The following is a 23,310-nucleotide window of genomic DNA, read 5'->3' on the forward strand; positions in this document are numbered from 1 at the left end:
CCAAATTGAATACCACCCTCCCATTACTACCATTGATCACCAAACCCTAAACCACCCTCCCATTACTACCATTGATCACCAAATGAAAGTGCTATTACCTCCCAAAATCTCAAATGACCAAAATATAAAGATCTCTTGCAGTCTTTTTTCCTACTAAATCAAGCTCCCCAACTAATCTTTTCTCTCATCCTGATTGCCTAAGCGAGGGGTAGGTCAACTCTGCTCGTAGGTGCTGGCTGCCTCCTTCCTGCTCGCTCCAAGTACAAAGATCGAACGAACCGCATCTCGTCGCCGACTAACGGGGCAGCCTGGATGTAGCTGCCCCCGCCACCGGCCAACAACCCAATCCTTGACGACACTACATGCTGAACAAAGCGACCGTCATACAGATGATCGACACTAGCTGCGGGGATGCATTGTTGGGGTAGCAGTTCACTGCCACCATGTTGCCTAGGTAATGCAGCCCTTCGCCTCATTTGTTCTGAATCCTTTTTCGTATATATTACTGGAATAAAAAGCAATAGTAAAGGTGAACTGTCCTTGCAGCAAATCATTTGGTGATGTTGATGCAACCATGTAATTACCGGTCAGCTTGCCAACGCTAGCTTTTCTAACGTAGTCACCTTTATATCAAACGTTCCACTTCCAATCATGAAGGTAGTCTACAGCTTGAATTACCTCACACAGAGTTGTGGCGGTTGAGGAGTTCACACTCACACTGAATCAAAGTGTAGCGTGCGACAAAGGTGTTGTTCTTTTATTCTAGAGCTCACAATCTCCTAGTTACCTATATTTTGGTCTTCCTGCAGACCTGGACCAATATTTCATCGGTGAGTGGATACTCCCTCCGTCTGAAAAAACTTGTCCCAAACGTGTTCCTCAAATGGATGTGTCTAGCATTAACTTGGGGCTAGATACATCTATTTGAGGGACAAGTTTTTTCAGACGAAGGGAGTACTTGCTAGCCATGTTCAGTATTGTTTCAATTAGCTCCGATTGTTGTAACCATAACTCAACCGCAATAATGTTCTGATGTTATTTTGCAGGAGTACCGTTGTGCGTGCTCATGAACCCTTTGTTGCATATTCCCTCGGCTCCACAGATGATACATGTTCGACCATGTCTGTATGGATGGCATGGTGTTGAGCACAACCCGGCTGGATAACCAGATGCAGTGCCAAAAGGTCTCTCAAGTTTCCCAACAAAAATATGGAAAGGCAGTTCTCAATGTTATATTTTTAATTGCAATTTGCATGTTCTGAAAAAATGTATTGCAACCTTACAATTATTTAACGGTTATAGAAGCACTAGCCACAAAAAATGATGTTTACTTATTATCTACCAAATAGAACAATAGGTTATTTTTTACCACATACTCCCTCCGTTCCTAAATGTAAGCATTTTTAGATATTTCAAATGGACTACAACATACGGATGTATGTAGACATATTTTAAAGTATAGATTCACTCATTTTGCTTTATATGTACTCCCTTCGTTCCGAATTACTTGTCTTAGATTTGTCTAGATACGAAGGTATCTAGCACTAAAATGAGTCTAGATACATCCCTATCTAGACAAATCCAAAACAAGTAATTTGAAACAGAGGGAGTAGTCACTTGTTGGAATTTCTAAAAAGACTTATATTTAGGAATATTTAGGAATGGAGGGAGTAACCACTAATTTGTAAACCAATGTACAACTGATTTGGTCTAAGGATGCTTGAAAAATAATTACGCTCGTTCTCTTCCGAGATACTAAAGGCCAGAGAAGAGCTGAAAGGATGAATCATTGACATAGATGATGAGATTATAATGGGAAGACGGAGATACTAAAGGCCAAAGAAGAGCTGAAAGGATGAGCCATTGACATAAGTGGTGAGATCATATATACTATAAAGTATTTGCTTCGCTTCCATGTTACTTGTCATTCAAATGGATTTATCTAACACAAATGGACGTCACTGAAATACATTTAAATACATCATCTAGATACATTTATTTGAGCAACAAGTAATATGAATCGACTTCACATATACCACCATATAAACGAGCTGGCTCTAAGCCATACTGCCACATTTATTTGAGCAACAAATAATATGAATCGACTTCATATATACCCACCATATAAACGAGCTGGCTCTAAGCCATACTGCCGGTCAGTCGGCGTTGCAGACCACCTCCCCGAAGAATGCAGCATCGGTAAAGCAACTATTGTGTTTTTAATAGGATAACCAAAATTGTTATTTCAGAAGGAGAGCCTTGGCGCAGTGGTAAAGCTGCTGCCTTGTGACCATGAGGTCACGGGTTCAAGTCCTGGAAACAGCCTCTTACAAAAATGTAGGGAAAGGCTGCGTACTATAGACCCAAAGTGGTCGGACCCTTCCCCGGACCCTGCGCAAGCGGGAGCTACATGCACCGGGCTGCCCTTTAACCAAAATTGTTATTTCACAACAGGTTCCACATGACAGCTGAACAGACTAATAATACATATATTAACATAGATAGAATAGTATAAATAAACCTCCCGGATTATTGGAACATGAACTTCCCATGAAAAGTTACACATATTTTCATCATTCTACTATCCCTTCCCGGCAACATACACCTTTGACTCCTCTTCAGGACATGGAAACATTAGAAGGCTTTGAAAATGTGTGTCATCTTCCCTCACAAGCATTAGCATCATCACCATATGTAAACCTGAAACGAAAGGTACAGTAAACATAGCAAGACGGTAGTAGTTAGCCTTGCACAAGGAGTCTAAAGTCTCAACCGCTGCTGCTGCTGCTGCAAGGCCCCCGTCCATGGGGGCCGTCCCCCGCCAAAAGGAGGCGGCGCTGCTACTGCCTAGGTCTCTTGGAGCTGCAGCTTGGGCATTTGTACTGCTTTATGCTCTCCGCCTTCGCCGGAGTTATCTTCACGCACTTGCCATGGTACCACCTCTCGCACACATCGCACCCAATCCAGAATTCCTCGGCGCTGTATATGCCACCGCATGTTCCGCATAAGGTCTCGCTGTGGTCGCCGTCATCTTCATCGTAGCCTTCATCGGCATCCCTGGCGTTATTTTCTGTACGTGGTGGTGGCGGCGCCTCGACTGTATGCTGAGGAGACACAATAAAATTAGAAGAAGAGAGAAGAAGAGATCAAAACAGCAAAGAATTTCCTGTTACCTTTGATGGCAGCTTGTTTCTACCGCTGTTGTCAATACCACCCGATCTGTCCCTCTCCTTCGATTGTCTCATACCTGAGATGACTTCATACACGGTTGGCAAATCATTCATCATGCCAAATAAACGCTTCCTGTTGAATTGCCGTGGGAAACTATGAGATAACATAATAACAGTGCAAACTCTTACTCTTTGCAACAAAATAAAATGATAACAGAGAGCAGCAAATCTGTTCTGTATTTGCATTCAGTGTTACTTTGACCATTTTGTCAAATTTATTTGCAACTATATGTATTATTATCCTGATAAATGTATGACCCTATAGGTCAACTAGGTCCACACATAATCTAGTTTCTCTAAGCGCATCCCTCATAAAATCCAAAGGTGGGCTCAAACCAAGGCTGTCCATGATTGCATAGCTATTTAGTTACACATAAAATTAGTTAAGTAAACGTTGCTTAGATAAAACTCTGAACCCACCAATAAATTCCAAAGCTAGAAGTTCTAGCAAAACATTGAAAACTACCAAGTGCTCAATTATTTATTCAATTGCGAGTTTTTGAGGGAACAAATGAGAAAAATAATACAAGGATTCGCTCCCTGTAGGAAATCAACTGTTCTTACTCAGTGCATCACCAATTGTTCTTACTCCCTCCGTCCCATAATATAGTGTCAAAAACGCTCTTATATTATGGGACAGAGGGAGTAGCTTCTTAAAATCCAAACCAAAATATTCAACCCGTTCTACATATCTCAGACTTCAAAAACACAGAATAGATTTCTTGCATAGCATCCTTTGACAAAGGGTACCACTACTATGTATGGTGATGCAAAATGAAAAAATACAAGCATACTGGCCATCATCAATACTAGCATACGAGTGATTTTTACTTGAAAAACTAATAACAATATATCATCCATAAATCTATACTATATAGAAGCATTCCAAGGACACAGATAGTCAGTCCACAGTTTAACACAGTTTATGTTAGCAAAACAAACAAACGCAGTTGCTACGAAGATCTGATGCCACACTATACTTTCTTAAGAACACATTCAGCCGATTGTTTTATCAGGGAGCAATGACAAAATGTTTAGCGTCTGCAAGTATAGAAATGTAATTATCTAAGATTATTAGGACAGTTTACACAAACAGAAATGGTTAACTCAACACAGAGCACATAGGTCCAGACAACTTTAGAGATCTGCATACCACAGACACCCAAAATGGGAATATAATGATGAGGAGAAAAGCAGGCATTATGCAATTCAATTAACATTGAGGCAAACAACAGGTGCTAAATTCTTACATGGCAAGCAATTACAGGAAACTAGAAGCAACTGCAATAAAGAACTCATAAATGTCAGGCCCTGTTTGATAGCTCAGTATTTTCTAATTAGTGGTTTCGCTACCACTAAAAATTGTAGTATTAAAAGTGCAAGTATTTCCAAAACCATGGTGTATCATGTATTAAAAAGCGAACCCTTAGTCCCTCAAATGCTAATCTGCTTAGTTCAAATTCTTCTTTGATCAAGGTAAGAACACCAAACATATACAAAAAAATGTATAGAAGACGACTTGAGTAGTACAACGTATCTTTAAGGATCATTAAGATGGAAAAAATTCTCACAAATGCGATAGACATCAAAGAGAGAAGACTAATTTTTTTGCAAAACCTCAAGCATTTTGTACAAACTATTACAAAATTCCAGATTGGTCTAGCACATAGCAAATTAGCAATAGATCTAGAAGCTTTCATAACACATGACTCCAGATTTAAGATTGAACCCTCTAGGCACAACTCCAACCCTTTGCAGCCTTGGTCAAACCTCTGTCATGGGTTTATGGGTAGGTGCAAAGCCAATAGGCTAACAAGTGGACCGGGCTCGTCAGTATGGTTGCATATAATTGTCCAATCTTAAATCTAGAGTTTTTGCGACACAAAAACTTCTTAAATCTGTAGCTATGGGAAATACATGTTTCAATATGGATTCTTGTGAGTGTAATATTTAGTGGATGATATACATAATTTATGCAAGATATAAACAAATCTCTGGAGGAAATACATGGTACAACCTCAAAACTCTAGAATAGCATTTTATGGCAATATTGAGGGAGATAAAAAATTCACAAAAGCAAACAGAATTATTCTTCTCCACAGAACAGAGAGGTTACCATGTGAAAATTGTTATTGCCTTCAGATGGAAGTTCTTTTTCTTATTTAGATGCATCTTCAAAAGTTGACACCATACTGACCATCAAGGTTCAAAAAAGCACCAGGCTTTAATTCCTAGTTTTGCCTCTTCCTAGTGCCTGTCTCACCTAAGCGCACACCTGGCACTAGCACGACTAAGCGCTAGGCATTCTGATTTCAAGCACATGCCTAGGCGTGCTTTTATTTAGCCATGCCAACCACAGAGGGACAGAAATAAACATGGATGTGATTTCCTTTCCACAAAAAAGCATAACTTCCTACATTTGGCTTCAGAAGATTTTTTTTCTTTCTTGTATTTAGATGCGTCTTCAGATGTTAACACCATACTAACCATCAAGATTCGAAGGCGTAAATTCCTAGTTCTGTCTCTGCCTACTGCTTGCCTCACCTAAGCCGCTAAGCGTACACCTAGCACTAGCACGATTAAGCGCTAAGCATTCTGCTTCCAAGCGCATGCGTAGGCCTGCTTTTATTTAGCCATGGTAACCATAGAGGGACAGAAAGAATACATGGATGTGATTTCCTTTCCACAAAAAAACATAACTTTCTATACACCAAATCCTCCTCCATGTGACCAGTGGGCACAGCACAGAGTAGGTACAGTAAACTCATGCACAAAAACTGAAACCTCTGTTGATATTAGACATGCTTGGAATTTTATATCACGATTACAATATACAAGAAAAAAAAAGTTGCCTCATTTCAGTGAGGTTACTACTCATCATGAGTTCATATAATTTCTCTCCACTTGACTATTCTTTTATTACTATAAGATGGAGCATGCAGAGTTGCAGACAACCATTATAGAATGAGCTAGATCTCTTTCTCCAGCAGATCACAGGATAACCGCTAAAGAAGGCCCAAAAATTCCCATGTAAAGAATACTTGGTATCACAATGGTACTTGAGAAATCAAAAATTAAATCTAAACCAGACCGCGATCGCTGTTCAGACACACGTACATAACAAGTTCACACGCAGGTACGTGCATAACATGCAAATTCTAACATTAACCTCAAATCCCAACAAGTTCCCCAGAAGTCCCTTGATGCCCTCTAGATATATCCCCTTGTCTATACAGGACACCAACAAAGTCATAACTTGCTTCTATGAGCTAATAATAGTTCCGTAGACTGTCCGGATTTAGAACCTTCACATGAGTGCGTCACACTGGCACTGCAGCACAAAAGCATCACTCATCAAACCCAAAGGAACAGAGGGGGGCATCATACCGGTCGTTGCGGGTGAGCCGCGCGGCATAGTAGAAAGCTACGGAGACAAGCCACGAATCGGAGTGGACGGCGACGAGCGCGAGCCAGTCGCTGCGCTTCATCCCGTCGCGCGCAAAGTTGATCCCGAGCGCCGGCTCCGGCAGCTCGGTGGGCACCTCCTCCGCGGGCAGCGCCACCTCCCACGCCTCGTTGGCGTACCCGTACAGGCACAGATTCTCCTTCTCTGTCGGGACACGAAAGCACATCGCGATCTGAGGAGGGCAGCTCGCAGCCAATTGAATCGAAACTGTAGCAGAGAGGGGAGAGATCGCGTCGGGGCCTCACCTGGATCGCACTGCGCGTAGAACTCCTCGACGTCTGCGAAGGAAGGGAGAAGGGTTAGGGCTAGGTTCGGGGTTTAGGCGGCGGGGAGGGAGTGGGGGGCGCGTACCGTGGGTGAGGGCGCGGTGGATGGCGTTGCGGCGGGCGCGGTAGTCCTTGAAGATGTCCTCGACGGTGCGGGGGGCTGAGCCGCCGCCGCCGCCCGCACCTGAGCGGCGGTAGGAGGCGTCCATCGCGGGGATGTGGAGCGCCGCCTCTCGTGATCTCCGGCGAGGCGGGGGAGGCTGGGAGGAGATGACTGATCGCGATGCGGGAGACAGAGGCAGGCAAGTGAAGAGGAGTATACACGGGTTGGGGTGGGGATGATGACGCGAACAAAGGGGAGATGTGCAAGAATTTGCTCTTTTGCGTATGGCTCCCTGTAAATATCCGAATCTCCGTATAAGGGGACCAAGGGCTCCGCTCTCGTCAAGGAAACGAAAAGGTCAAATTTGCAAACCAGGAACCCTCGTCAAATTTCAATTTCAATTTGTTACGTCTAAATCATGAAACTTCTAACTATTGAAATTGTTCATTTTTTTACCCTAACGGGGGGTTGAAGTTCCGTATAGAAGTACTGTTAAGACATTTTTCGTCTTTGTGTTTTGGGTGATGATGACAACTCTCCTTGTGGTCTAATGATGTGTTAAGTTCTTCATGTTCTCTATGCTCAGGTTCGCATCGATTAGACATTTTCTCTCGAAGGAAAAGATCGAAGACGGAGTTTTCTGCGTGTTTATTTCCTTGGTCGTAGGAAACCCGTACTATCAAGAGGGAATTCACATCGGAAGGCGTGGGGTGAATCATTGCACGTACACTCTTCTCGTCACCCACCATTACCTTCCGTTCCGTGTAGAGAGAGGTTCTCTTTAGTTCATCCTGGTGCAGTAGTTTCTCCTTAGCGGTTGTACCGCCCACCTGGGCGGTTGTACCGTTGGCCTGTTGTACCGACCCAACCACCGCCCCAGGGGTGATACCCTGGGGTTGCACCTCCCAGCTTCTTACCAAGCGATTGTATTGCCGCCCCGGGGCGGTGGTACCGCCCTCCCACTTGAAGTACCCTGGTGTGGTGCTTTGGGCGGTTGTACCGGCCGGGTACTGCCCAACCACCGGACTCGCTTCTGTGATAGGGCGGTACTTGGGCGGTGGTGGCCCGGTTGTCTCGGTTGTGCTCTGCATACCGGTACTACCGGGTGTCCGAGCGGTTGTACCGCTTGGGACTTAGCCACCCCATGCACCAGGAGTAGGCGGTTGTTCCGGAGCACTACCGCTCGACCACCGCCCATGGGGGTGACTCCCCTTTGGTCCAAGGCGGTTGTTGAGCGGTAGGGAAGCGGTTGGTTCGGTTATTCCTAATAACTGGTACTACCGCTCTGGCGTCCAGTTGTACCGCCTGCTAGGGTTTCAGCAGCTTACCCGTGATTCCCATTGTATCGGGAGAGGAGCAGTTGTATCGCTGCAGTGTAAAAACGGCTGCAACGGTTAGATCTTCGGGTTTCGTATATAAAGGGGGTTCTTCCACCTATCCTCTTCACCTCTTGCCTCTCTCTCCACCATTAATGCCCTTCAAGCTTTCTTGCCCGATCTCTCTCTCTAGCCACTCAAACTTGTTGATTTGCTAGGGATTAAAGGAGGAGACCTAGATCTACACTTCCACCAAAGGATATTTGATTCCCCCATACTTTCTTGTGTGGATTTTGTTACTCTTGGGTGTTTGAGCATCCTAGATGGTTGAGTTCACCTCGGAGCCATATTTCATTGTGGTGAAGCTCCATGGTTTCGTTGGGAGCCTCCAATTTGGTTGTGGGGAGAGCCCCAACCTTGTTTGTAAAGGTTCGGTTGCCGCCTTCAAGGGCACCACTAGTGAAATCACAACATCTCGCATTGTGTGAGGGCATGAGAAGAATACGGTGGCCCTAGTGGCTTCTTGGGGAGCATTGTGCCTCCACATCGCTCCAACGGAGACGTACTTCCCCCAAAGGGAAGGAACTTCGGTAACACATCCTCATCTCCACCGGGTCCACTTGTGGTTATCTCTTTCCTTTACTTTGTGCACGCTATTATTGTGTTGTATCATTTGCTTACACTTGTTGTTGTTATTGTTTGCATCATATATGTTGTTCACCTAGTTGCACATCTAGACAACCTATTTGTTGCTAAACCTAATTTGTTAAGAAAAGCTGAAAATTGCTAGTTGCATATTCACCCCCCTCTAGTCAACCATATCGATCCTTTCAATTGGTATCAGAGCCTCGTCTCTTTATTAAGGGTTTCACCACCCGAAGAGTATGGTTGACTCCGAGGAGGAAGTGCCCGAGGCCGTGGAGTTGACTTCGATCACTCGAGACGACTTAAATGAAGCTATGGCTTCACTTAAGACGTCTATGATGGCCGAAGTCAAGTCCATGATTAAAGAATTACTTGAGGGGATGAAATCCACGCCCGATTCCTTGCTTGTGGTTAATCCCACGACATCGGAGTCAGAGGCCAATTCTGCCAAGGAAGCGGCTCAAGGTACTCATGTTCCTTCCCCTCATGGCAAGAATGGGACGGGAACCTTTGCCTCGGTTCCCCCTCCCCCAGTCTATGGAGGACCGGTCCCTACAGCTCGCATTAATATTCATGGTACACCTCCCAAGCTTGTTAAGGGTGATTTTGCTAATTGGATCTTTCGCATTAAGTCTCATTTGAATCATTGCTCAACTAACCTTTGGAGAATCATTGAGCAAGGCTTCTACCCGCATGATCCAAACAACTTCGCCCCAAGAGAAGAAGTGGACAACCAATACAATCACTCCGCTTTGTTCATCCTTAAAGAAGAGGTCCCTCTCGAAGACCTTGCACACATTCGACCTTTCACTTGTGTAAAGGATTGTCGGGAGCACATTGTTTCGATGTACAAGGGGAGCTCAAGCATCCAACGATCCAACTTTGAAGTGGTCCTTGATGAGGCCGATAAATTTGTGATGCTCGAAGATAAGGATTCGCGTGACCTTTACTGGAGGGTGACTACTCTTGCGGTTGCTCTCCAAGACTATGGAAGCAAGGATACAGATGACAATTGGATCAAGCGCAAGTTCCTCAAGGCCATCATGCCCTTCAACAAGGCCATGTCTTCCGTGATTCGTCAAAGGCCGGACTTTCACTTATTAACATCAAGTGAAGTGTTGGATAAGTTTATTGCCATGAACATCATGAAAAAGACCGCCGACAATGCTCTTGCTCGGGTTCGGTCAAACAAAAGCACTCCCACCCTTGCTTTGAAGTCTAATGCAATCTCGGAAGAAGAAGAGGAAGAAGAAGAAGAGTGTGCCCCCGAGGACACCAAGTATGCTTATCATGAGCACATGGCTCTTGCGTCAAGGCAATTTTGGAGCAATAAGAGGAACTCAAGGCCCAACTTCAACAAGAACAACTCAAGTGGGTCAAGGAACAAGAAACGTGTAAGAACTTGTTACAATTATGGCAATGTGAGTAACTTTGTGGTGGATTGCCCTTACGAGAAGAGGGAAGACAATGGTGGCAAACTCATTTGGAAGGATAAAGCCAAGTCCTTCCCTAGCAAGAAAAACTTCACCAAGAAGCCTCCTCCAAAGGGCTTGGTGGCACATGAAGAGTACACCTCCGATGATGAGGGGGGAGATACAAGTGGAGAAGGAATGGCAACGGCAACCATTGCCATTGCTACATCTTCCCCCTCCAAGGTGTCTCTCTTCGGCGCCCCCAACGAAAACACCATTGCCAAGTGTCTCATGGTCAAAGATATCAACAAGGTAACTCCTAACATCAAAACCACCATTATTACTACTCCTTCATTGTTAGATTGTATTGATGATAGTGAGCTGGAGAAAGTTGATGAGAATGAGTTCACCAAGTTTGTGAACAAACTCAAGGGTGAGTCCAAGAAGCACTTTGTTGCTCTCTTGGAACAACTTGGTGAGGCCAATGATATCATTGAGTCGCATGTGGATACTATCTCCAAGATGGAGGGGCATAGTCGTGACTATGCCGATTAGATTGCGGATCTTTCCAATGCTCTAGAGGAAGAGCAAGGTCTTCATTTGGCTCTTGAGGAGTCACATAGCGTTGATCATGCTAAATTACAAAAAGATCTTGATCATGCTATTGTTCTTTCCCGTGTGCTTAAATCTGAGAAAGTTGCCCTTGGGGTTGACCATGATCGGCTCAAGGAAGAGTTTGAAACTCTTGACAAGGCTCACAAGGCCTTGAAAGGTGCTCATGCATCTATCAAAGAGTCTCATGATCAACTCCAAGTGAAACTAACTAAGGAGATTTCCACGTGTCCGCCTTTCATTCTAATTGATAAAATGCCCATGCTTCTAACCCTTCTTGTGAGCATGTGCATCTTGTGGAGGAAAATGCCAAGTTGAAGGAGCAACTTGAGAAGGGCCTTGTGATAACCCACAAGTATAGGGGATCGCAACAGTTTTCGACGGTAGAGTATTCAACCCAAATTTATTGATTCGACACAAGGGGAGCCAAAGAATATTCTCAAGTATTAACAGTTGAGTTGTCAATTCAACCGCACCTGAAAGACTTAATATCTGCAGGAAAGTATTTAGTAGCAAAGTAATATAGAAGTAATAGTAAAGGTGGCAAAAGTAACAGTATTGGTTTTGTAGTGATTGTAACAGTGGCAACGGAAAAGTAACTAAGCAAAGATCAATATGTGAAAAGCTCGTAGGCAATGGATCAATGATGGATAATTATGTCGGGTGTGATTCCTCATGTAACAGTTATAACATAGGGTGACACAGAACTAGCTCCAATTCATCAATGTAATGTAGGCATGTATTCCGAATATAGTCATACGTGCTTATGGAAAAGAACTTGCATGACATCTTTTGTCCTACCCTCCCGTGGCAGCGGGGTCCTATTGGAAACTAAGGGATATTGAGGCCTCCTTTTAATGCAGTACCGGAACAAAGCATTAACACTTAGTGAATACATGAACTCCTCAAACTACGGTCATCACTAGGAGTGGTCCCGATTATTCTCACTTCGGGGTTACCGGATCATAACACATAGTAGGTGACTATTGATAACCCACAAGTATAGGGGTCGCAACAGTTTTCGAGGGTGGAGTATTCAACCCAAATTTATTGATTCGACACAAGGGGAGCCAAAGAATATTCTCAAGTATTAGTAGCTAAGTTGTCAATTCAACCACACCTAGAAACTTAATATCTGCAGCAAAGTGTTTAATAGCAAAGTAATATGATAGTAGTGGTAACGATAGCAAAAGGTAATGATAACAAAAGTTATGTTTTTGGTATTTTGTAATGATTGTAACAATAGCAACGGAAAAGTAAATAAGAGAAGAACAATATATGGAAAGCTCGTAGGCAATGGATCGGTGATAGAGAATTATGCCGAATATGGTTCATCATGTAACAGTCATAACCTAGGGTGACACAGAACTAGCTCCAATTCATCAATGTAATGTAGGCATGTATTCCGAATATAGTCATACGTGCTTATGGAAAAGAACTTGCATGACATCTTTTGTCCTACCCTCCCGTGGCAGCGGGGTCCTAATGGAAACTAAGGGATATTAAGGCCTCCTTTTAATAGAGTACCAGACCAAAACATTAACACATAGTGAATACATGAACTCCTCAAACTACGGTCATCACCGGGAGTGGTCCCGATTATTGTCACTTCGGGGTTGCCGGATCATAACACATAGTAGGTGACTATAGACTTGCAAGATAGTATCAAGAATTCTCATATATTGATGAAAACATAATAGGTTCAGATCTGAAATCATGGCACTCGGGCCCTAGTGACAAGCATTAAGCATAGCAAAGTCATAGCAACATCAATCTCAGAACATAGTGGATACTAGGGATCAAACCCTAACAAAACTAAATCGATTACATGATAAATCTCATCCAACCCATCACCGTCCAGCAAGCCTATGATGGAATTACTCACGCACGGCGGTGAGCATCGTGAAATTGGTGATGGAGGATGGTTGATGATGACGATGGCGACGGATTCCCCTCTCCGGAGCCCCGAACGGACTCCAGATCAACACTCACGAGAGGTTTTAGGGCTTGGCGGCGGCTCCGTATCGTAAAACGCGATGAATCCTTCTCTCTTATTTTTTCCTCCCTGAAAGCAAATATATAGAGTTGGAGTTGAGGTCGGAGGAGCTCCAAGGGGCCCACGACGTAGGGGGGCGCGCCCCCACCCTTGTGGCTAGGGTGTGGGCCCCCTGGTCTTGATCTTTTGCCAGTATTTTTTTATTATTTCCAAAAGGACGCTCCATGGAGTTTGAGGTCATTCCGAGAACTTTTGTTTCTGCACATAAATAACACCATGGCAATTCTGCTGAAAACAACGTGAGTCCGGGTTAGTTCCATTCAAATCATGCAAGTTAGAGTCCAAAACAAGGGCAAAAGTGTTTGGAAAAGTAGATACGACGGAGACGTATCAACTCCCCCAAGCTTAAACCTTTGCTTGTCCTCAAGCAATTCAGTTGATAAACTGAAAGTGATAAAGAAAAACTTTTACAAACTCTGTTTGCTCTTGTTGTTGTAAATATGTAAAGCCAGCATTCAAGTTTTCAGCAAAGATTATGAACTAACCATATTCACAATAACATTTAGGTCTCATACGTTTACTCATATCAATGGCATAATCAACTAGCGAGCAAAACAATCATAATATGATATAACAAGATGGTCTCTCGCTAGCCCTTTCCGAGACCGCAAAACATAAATGCAGAGCACCTTTAAAGATCAAGGACTGGCTAGACATTGTAATTCATGGTAAAAGAGATCCAGACAAGTCATACTCAATGTAAACTAACAGTAATGAATGCAAATGACAGCGGTGCTCTCTAACTGGTGCTTTTTAATAAGAGGATGATGACTCAACATAAAAGTAAATAGATAGGCCCTTCGCAGAGGGAAGCAGAGATTTGTAGAGGTGCCAGAGCTCAGTTTTGAAATAGAGATGAATAATATTTTGAGCGGTATACTTTCATTGTCAACATAACAACCAAGAGATGGCGATATCTTCCATGCTACACACATTATAGGCGGTTCCCAAACAGAATGGTGAAGTTTATACTCCCCCTCCACCAACAAGCATCAATCCATGGCTTGCTCGAAATAACGAGTGCCTCCAACTAACAAGAGTCCCAGGGGGAGTTTGGTTTGCAATTATTTTGATTTGATTTGCATAAAGCATGGGACTGGGCATCCCGGTGACCAGCCATTTTCTCGTGAGTGAGGAGCGGAGTCCACTCCTCTTGAGAATAACCCACCTAACATGGAAGATATGGACAACCCTGGTTGATACATGAGCTATTCGAGCATACAAAACATGATATTTATTTGAAGGTTTAGAGTTTGGCACATACAAACTTACTTGGAACGGTAGGTAGATACCGTATATAGGTAGGTATGGTGGACTCATATGGAATAACTTTGGGGTTTATGGGATTGGATGCACAAGCAGTATTCCCGCTTAGTACAGGTGAAGGCTAGAAAAAGACTGGGAAGCGACCAACTAGAGAGCGACAATAGTCATGAACATGCATTAAAATTAATCAACACCGAATGCAAGCATGAGTAGGATATAATCCACCATGAACATAAATATCGTGAAGGCTATGTTGATTTTGTTTCAACTACATGCGTGAACATGCGCCAAGTCAAGTCACTTAAATCATTCAGAGGAGGATACCACCCTATCATACCACATCACAACCATTTTAATAGCATGTTGGCACGCAAAGTAAACCATTATAAGATCCTAGATAATCAAGCATGGCACAAGAAACTATGATCTCTAGTTGTCATTGCAAACATGTTTATTCATAATAGGCTGAATCAGGAACGATGAACTAATCACATTTACAAAAGCAAGAGAGGTCGAGTTCATACCAGCTTTTCTCATCTCAGTCAGTCCATCATATATCGTCATAATTGCCTTTCACTTGCACGACCGAACGATGTGGATAATAATAATAATAATAATAATAATAATAATAATAATAATAATAATAATAATAATAATAATAGTGCACATGCATTGGACTAAGCTAGAATTTGCAAGCATTCAACAAACAGGAGAAGACAAGGCAGTATGGGCTCTTTTGTCAGATCAACAATAATGCATATAAGAGCCACTTAAACAATTTAATAATGGTCTTCTCCTATCGACCCCCAAAGAAAAGAAAAGAAAAGACATAAAACTATTTACACGGGAAAGCTCCCAACAAGCAAAAGAAGAACAAGAAATCTTTTTGGGTTTTCCTTTTAATTACTACCACAAGCATGGAAATTAAAACTAGCTAAAAGTTACAACTAATTTTTTTGGTTTTTCTTAAGGTTTATTAAACACACAAGAGGAAAGCATAAAATGGAAATAAACTAGCATGGATGATACAATGAAAAAGTATGAGCACCGACATCTAGCAATGAGTGTGTGAACATGAATATAATGTCGGTGAGAAATACGTACTCCCCCAAGATTAGGCTTTTGGCCTAAGTTGGTCTATGGCCACGGCTGGCCTCGTGGATATCCATAGTAATATTTGGGGTCGTACTGCGAAGAAGAAGACTCTGATTGCCACTGGTTGGCAATCATCTCTGGATCCCACTGGTAATTAGACTGTCATGGAGGATCAACTTGTGATTCCGACTCTGGCTCTGTGGCTGATGTAGGGTTCCGGTAGGCGTGAATAACCTCTAACGGAACAAGGTACTTGCCTGTAGATAAATCAAACAAGGAAGGAGCAGGCAGGGTAATAGTCTCAGGATGATGTTTATCAAAGAACAATTTGTATTTAAGCTCCCCTTCCCTATTCTTAACAATAAAATGGTGTGCCACCATACTCTTATAATCTAAATAAACAGGAGGCATCATTTTTTCTTCCTTCTCATAATGCCTAATGGGTATGTTAAAATGTGCAGCTAGACGTGAAGCATAGATGCCTCCAAAGATGGGGCCCTTTGTACGGTTCAGACTTAACCGTTTAGCAATAATACCGCCCATACTAACAGAGTTATCACAGAATAAACCGTGGGACAAAATAATAATATCAGGAACACTGAGGTTTCCATAGTTTCTGCGACCAATTAAGCAATGGCTAGCAAATATTGCAAAGTAGTGTAAAACAGGAAAATGTATGCTAGTGATTCGTGCATCGGAAACCTTCCTCGTTTCCCCTACAATGATGGTATCAATAAACCCATCCACATCGCCGCGATGTGGTTCCTCTATTGTGCCCTCGAAAGGGATCAAACAAACCCGACAAAAATCATAAAGTGACATCTCCTTATGCTCATCATATAAATAAAACTCCACCGTAGGTGTTGTGCTCCTAGCATGGAAATGAAAGTTTTGCACAAAGATATTGGTGAGTAAGAGATACTATTCGCGTTGGTCGTGGAGGAAGGCGGTAAGGCCTGCATTCTCAGCCAATTCATAAAAACCATCATAAATCCCGGCTACTCTCAAGAAATCATCGGAAGGCCATTCACATGGCCGAACCTCCGTGGTGCGAGGCAGATTATATTTGGGCCTCTCTGCTTTTTCATTTTGCTTTTCATTCGAGCTTCGGCTCGATGAGCCCCTCAAAAATCTCTTCATTATTTTCTGAAAAATTCTGAAATTTTTAGTAACTTCAAAAATAAAGGTGAACCAAACTCAACAATATTGATAGCAACTACTCCTACAAGTGCCTAGAGCCTATATCATGCATGAAGACTACTTGGAACCACATAAATTTGACATGCAAGCTCAAGAACAGGGTCACCTAGGCAGTACAAATTTGCAATGAATAAAGCACTAGAACAAAAACTAATTGGACCAATGGAGGAGTCACATACCAAGGAACAATCCTCCCAAGCAGTTTTGTGAGAGGTGCTTTGAGCAAGGAGATCGAAAATGGCAGTAAAATGAGCTTGGACTCGGGTTTGAACTGGATAATCGTGTTTGTGGGAGGAAGAAGGAGTGTGTGGGTGCAGAAATAAGTGGAGGAGGGCCACCATGGGCCCACGAGGCAGGGGGCGTGCCCAGGGGGGTAGGGCGCGCCCTCCACCCTCGTGGCCAGGTGGATGCCACCCGTGCTATGTTCTCAGTGCCAAATATTCTCAAATATTCCAGAAAAAATTATATTTAAATTTCAGGGCATTTGGAGAAATTTTATTTTTGGGGTATTTTTATATTGCATGGATAATTCAGATAACAGACGGAAAATACTTATTTTTATTTTATTTAATATAAATAACAGAAAGTAAAAGGAGGGTACAGAGAGTTGTGTTTTCTAAATTCATCCATCTCATGATCATCAAAAGGAATCCACTAACAAGGTTGATCAAGTCTTGTTAACAAACTCATTCCGAATAACATGGAACCGGAGAATTTTCGAATAACACTAGGTTACCTCAACGGGGATATGCACATCCCCAATAATAAGAATATCATATTTCTTTTTGACAGTAGGTAGAGGAAATTCAAAACCTCCAATAATAATCGATGGAATTTTTCCAATAGAGTTGATACTATGAACTTGAGATTGTTTCCTCGGAAAGTGTACCGTATACTCGTTACCATTGACATGAAAAGTGACATTGCCTTTGTTGCAATCAATAACAGCCCCTGCAGTATTCAAAAAGGGTCTTCCAAGAATAATAAACATACTATCATCCTCGGGAATATCAAGAATAACAAAGTTCGTTAAAATAGTAACGTTTGCAACCACAACAGGCACATCCTCACAAATACCGACATGTATAGCAGTTGATTTATCAGCCATTTGCAAAGATATTTCAGTAGGTTTCAACTTATTCAGATCAAGTCTATGATATAAAGAGAGAGGCATAACACTAACACCGGCTCCAAGATCACATAAAGCAGTTTTAACATAGTTTCTTTTAAAGGAGCATGGTATAGTGGGTACTCCTGGATCTCCAAGTTTCTTTGGTATTCCACCCTAAAAGTATAATTAGCAAGCATGGTGGAAATTTGAGCTTCCTGTATCTTTCTTTTATTAGTAACAATTTCTTTCATGTACTTAGCATAAGGATTCATTTTAAGCATATCAGTTAATCGCATACGCAAAAAGATAGGTCTAATCATTTCAGCAAAGCGCTCAAAATCCTCATCATCCTTTTTCTTGGATGGTTTGGGAGGAAAAGGCATGGGTTTCTGAACCCATGGTTCTCTTTCTTTACCATGTTTCCTAGCAACAAAGTCTCTCTTATCATAACGTTGATTCTTTGATTATGGGTTATCAAGATCAACAGCAGGTTCAATTTCTATATCATTATCATTGCTAGGTTGACCATCAACATGAACATTATCATTAACATTATCACTAGTTTCAGGTTCATTACCAGATTGTGTTTCAGCATCAGAAATAAAAATATCATTTGGATTCTTAGGTGTTTCAGCAATAGGTTCACTAGAAGCATGCAAAGTCCTATCATTTTTCTTTTTCTTCCTTTTTGAAGGACTAGGTGCATCTATATTATTTCTCTGAGAATCTTGCTCAATTCTCTTAGGGCGGCCTTCAAGATACATAGGTTCCCGAGTCATTCTACCAGTTCTAGTAGCCACTTTAACAGCATAATCATTATTCTTACTATTCAATTCATTGAGCAAATCATTTTGAGCCTTAAGTACTTGTTTTACTTGAGTGGTAACCATAGAAGCATGTTTACTAATGAGTTTAAGTTCACCTTTAACTCTAGACATATAATCACCCAAGTGTTCAATCATATAAGCATTTTGTTTAAATTGTCTACAAAAATAAGCATTGAAGTCTTCTTGCTTAACCATAAAGTTATCAAACTCATTCAAACATTGGCTAGCAAACTTAGTAGGAGGCATTTCAGCTTTGTCATATCTATAGAGAGAATTTACCTTTACTACCTGTGTCGGGTTATCAAGACCATGTGTTTCTTCAATAGGTGATGGATGAAGACCATATATTTCTTCAGCAGGCGATAAATTAAGACCATGTATTTTTTCAATAGGAGGTAAATTCTTAACATCTTCAGCTTTAATACCCTTTTCTTTCATAGATTTCTTTGCCTCTTGCATATCTTCAGGACTGAGAAATAGAACACCTCTTTTCTTCGGAGTTGGTTTAGGAATAGGCTCATGAAGTGTCCAATTATTTTCATTTGTCAACATATTATTCAATAGAATTTCAGCTTCATCTGGTATTCTTTCCCTGAAAACAGAACCAGCACAACTATCCAGGTAATCTCTGGAAGCATCGGTTAGTCCATTATAAAAGATATCAAGTATTTCATTTTTCTTAAGAGGGTGATCAGGCAAAGCATTAAGTAATTAGAGAAGCCTCCCCTAAGCTTGTGGGAGACTCTCTTCTTCAATTTGCACAAAATTATATATATCCCTTAAAGCAGCTTGTTTCTTATGAGCAGGGAAATATTTAGCAGAGAAATAATAAATCATATCCTGGGGACTACGCACACAACCAGGATCAAGAGAATTAAACCATATCTTAGCATCACCCTTTAATAAGAACGGAAATATTTTAAGGATATAAAAGTAGCAAGTTCTCTCATCGTTAGTGAACAGGGTAGCTATATCATTTAATTTAGTAAGATGTGCCACAACAATTTCAGATTCATAGCCATAAAAAGGATCAGATTCAACCAAAGTAATTATATCAGGATCAACAGAGAATTCATAATCCTTATCAGTAACACAGATAGGCGAAGTAGCAAAAGCAGGGTCAGGTTTCATTCTAGCATTAAGGGATTGCTGCTTCCATTTAGCTAATAACTTCTTAAGATCACTTCTATCATTACAAGCAAGAATAGCTCTAGTAGATTCTTCATCCAGAACATAACCCTCAGGTACAACAGGCAATTCATATTTATTAGGGGGAGAGTCTTCATCATCACTATCTTCAATATAATCAGTTTCAATAATTTCATTCTCTCTAACCCTAGCAAGTTGTTCATCAAGAAATTCACCAAGTGGCACAATAATATCAAGCATAGAAGTAGTTTCATCACAAGTATCATGCATAGTAGAAGTGGCATCATCAATAACATGCGACATATCAGAATCAATAGCAGAAGCAAGTTTAGGTGTCGCAAGCTTACTCAAAATAGAAGGTGAATCAAGTGCAGAGCTAGATGGCAGTTCCTTACCCCCCCCCCTCTTAGTTGAGGGATTAATCTCGGTTCTTGGATCTTTCAAGTTCTTCATAATGATAAGCAGATATAAATCCCAAGTGACTCAAAGAATAGAACTATGCTCCCCGGCAACGGCGCCAGAAAATAGTCTTGATAACCCACAAGTATAGGGGATCGCAATAGTTTTTGAGGGTAGAGTATTCAACCCAAATTTATTGATTCGACACAAGGGGAGCCAGAGAATATTCTCAAGTATAAGCAACTAAGTTGTCAATTCAACCACACCTGGAAACTTAATATCTGCAGCAAAGTGTTTAGTAGCAAAGTAATATGATAGTAGTGGTAATGGTAGCAAAAGGTAATGATAACAAAAGTAATGTTTTTGGTATTTTGTAATGATTGTAACAATAGCAACGGAAAAGTAAATAAGCGAAGAACAATATATGGAAAGCTCGTAGACAATGGATCGGTGATAGAGAATTATGCCGGATGCGGTTGATCATGTAACAGTCATAACCTAGGGTGACACAGAACTAGCTCCAATTCATCAATGTGATGTAGGCATGTATTCCGAATATAGTCATACGTGCTTATGGAAAAGAACTTGCATGACATCTTTTGTCCTACCCTCCCGTGGCAGCGGGGTCCTAATGGAAACTAAGGGATATTAAGGCCTCCTTTTAATAGAGTACCGGACCAAAGAATTAACACATAGTGAGTACATGAACTCCTCAAACTACGATCATCACCGAGAGTGGTCCCGATTATTGTCACTTCGGGGTTGCCGGATCATAACACATAGTAGGTGACTATAGACTTGCAAGATAGGATCAAGAACTCTCATATATTGATGAAAACATAATAGGTTTAGATCTGAAATCATGGCACTCGGGCCCTAGTGACAAGCATTAAGCATAGCAAAGTCATAGAAACATCAATCTCAGAACATAGTGGATACTAGGGATCAAACCCTAACAAAACTAACTCGATTACATGATAAATCTCATCCAACCCATCACTGTCCAGCAAGCCTACGATGGAATTACTCACGCACGGCGGTGAGCATCATGAAATTGGTGATGGAGGATGGTTGAATGACGATGGCGACGGATTCCCCTCTCCGGAGCCCTGAACGGACTCTAGATCAGCCCTCCCGGGAGGTTTTAGGGCTTGGCGACGGCTCCGTATTGTAAAACATGATGAATCCTTCTCTCTTATTTTTTTCTCTCTGAAAGCAATTATATAGAGTTGGAGTTGAGGTCGAAGGAGCTCCAGGGGGCCCACGAGGTAGGGGGCGCACCCAGGGGGCAGGCACGCCCCCACCCTCGTGGCTAGGGTGTGGGCCCCCCTAGTCTTGATCTTTTGCCAGTATTTTTTATTATTTCCAAAAAGACGCTCCGTGGAGTTTCAGGTCATTCCGAGAACTTTTGTTTCTGCCCATAAATAACACCATGGCAATTTTGCTAAAAACAGCGTCAGTCCGGGTTAGTTCCATTCAAATCATGCAAGTTAGAGTCCAAAACAAGGGCAAAAGTGTTTGGAAAAGTAGATACAACGGAGACGTATCAACTATTGACTTGCAAAGTAGGATCAAGAACTCACATATATTCATGGAAACATAATAGGTTCAGATCTGAAATCATGGCACTCGGGCCCTAGTGACAAGCATTAAGCATAGCAAAGTCATAGCAACATCAATCTCAGAACATAATGGATACTAGGGATCAAACCCTAATAAAACTAACCCGATTACATGATAAATCTCATCCAACCCATCACCGTCCAGCAAGCCTACGATGGAATTACTCACGCACGGCGGTGAGCATCATGAAATTGGTGATAGAGGAAGGTTGATGATGATGATGGCAATGAATTCTCCTCTCCGGAGCCCTGAACGGACTCCAGATTAGCCCTCCCGAGAGAGATTAGGGCTTGGCGGTGGCTCCGTATCGTAAAATGCGATGAATACTTCTCATTGACTTTTTTCTCCCCGAACGTGAATATATAGAGTTGGAGTTGAGGTTGGTGGAGCATCAGGGGGCCCACGAGACAGGGGGCGCGCCCCAGGGGGGTGGGCGCGCCCCCACCCTCGTGGAAAGGGTGTGGGTCCCCTGACATTGATTCTTTTGCCACTATTTTTTATATATTCCAAAAATATTCTCGGTCAAGTTTCAGGTCATTCCGAGAACTTTTGTTTCTGCACAAAAATAACACCATGGCAATTCTGCTGAAAACAGCGTCAGTCCAGGTTAGTTCCATTCAAATCATGCAAGTTAGAGTCCAAAACAAGGTCAAAAGTGTTTGGAAAAGTAGATACGATGGAGAGGTATCAACTCCCCCAAGCTTAAACCTTTGCTTGTCCTCAAGCAATTTAGTTGACAAACTGAAAGTGATAAAGAAAAACTTTTACAAACTCTATTTGATCTTGTTGTTGTAAATATGTAAAGACGGCATTCAAGTTTTCAGCAAAGATTATGAACTAAACATATTCACAATAACATTTAGGTCTCATGTTTACTCATATCAATGGCATAATCAACTAGCGAGCAATAATAATAAATCTCAGATGACAACACTTTCTCAAAACAATCATAATATGATATAACAAGATGGTATCTCGCTAGCCCTTTCCGAGACCGCAAAACATAAATGCAGAGCACCTTTAAAGATCAAGGACTGGCTAGACATTGTAATTCATGGTAAAAGAGATCCAGACAAGTCATACTCAATGTAAACTAACAGTAATGAATGCAAATGACAGCGGTGCTCTCCAACTGGTGCTTTTTAATAAGAGGATGATGACTCAACATAAAATTAAATAGATAGTCCCTTTGCAGAGGGAAGCAGGGATTTGTAGAGGTGCCAGAGCTCGATTTTTGAAACAAAGATAAATAATATTTTGAGCAGTATTATCGGTGTCAAAACTGGCGGATCTCGGGTAGGGGGTCCCGAACTGTGCGTCTAGGCCGGATGGTAACAGGAGGCAGGGGACACGAAGTTTTACCCAGGTTCGGGCCCTCTCGATGGAGGTAAAACCCTACGTCCTGCTTGATTGATATTGATGATATGGGTATTACAAGAGTTGATCTACCACGAGATCAGAGAGGCTAAACCCTAGAAGCTAGCCTATGGTATGATTGTTGATGTGTATGTTGTCCTACGGACTAAAACCCTCC

The 23,310-nt window shown here is 42.0% G+C and overlaps 1 protein-coding gene across 1 annotated transcript; it reads right to left on the reverse strand.

Annotated features, from left to right (window-relative positions):
- Positions 1-2,469: 2,469 nt before the first annotated feature.
- Positions 2,470-7,284, reverse strand: LOC119366118 (PHD finger protein ALFIN-LIKE 1-like). Its single transcript, XM_037631804.1, has 5 exons — positions 7,048-7,284; positions 6,942-6,974; positions 6,618-6,840; positions 3,174-3,303; positions 2,470-3,104 (listed from the first exon to the last, which is right to left on the reverse strand). Exons 1-5 carry the CDS (start codon positions 7,169-7,171, stop codon positions 2,841-2,843), a joined length of 774 nt encoding a protein of 257 aa, XP_037487701.1. The 5' UTR covers positions 7,172-7,284; the 3' UTR covers positions 2,470-2,840.
- Between the last annotated feature and the right edge of the window lie 16,026 nt (positions 7,285-23,310).

The sequence above is a fragment of the Triticum dicoccoides genome, chromosome 1A (assembly GCF_002162155.2).
Source record: "Triticum dicoccoides isolate Atlit2015 ecotype Zavitan chromosome 1A, WEW_v2.0, whole genome shotgun sequence".
Taxonomy (NCBI): domain Eukaryota; kingdom Viridiplantae; phylum Streptophyta; class Magnoliopsida; order Poales; family Poaceae; genus Triticum; species Triticum dicoccoides.

Bases quoted from the DNA above. Each gene is read 5' to 3' on its own strand.
- LOC119366118 (XM_037631804.1), bottom strand. From the start codon at position 7,171: ATGGACGCCTCCTACCGCCGCTCAGGTGCGGGCGGCGGCGGCGGCTCA. The intron at 6,841-6,941 runs GTGAGGCCCCGA...GTGTCCCGACAG, and splicing joins CTACGCGCAGTGCGATCCAG to AGAAGGAGAATCTGTGCCTG. The intron at 3,304-6,617 runs GTATGATGCCCC...GCAATTCAACAG, and splicing joins CGGCTCACCCGCAACGACCG to GAAGCGTTTATTTGGCATGA.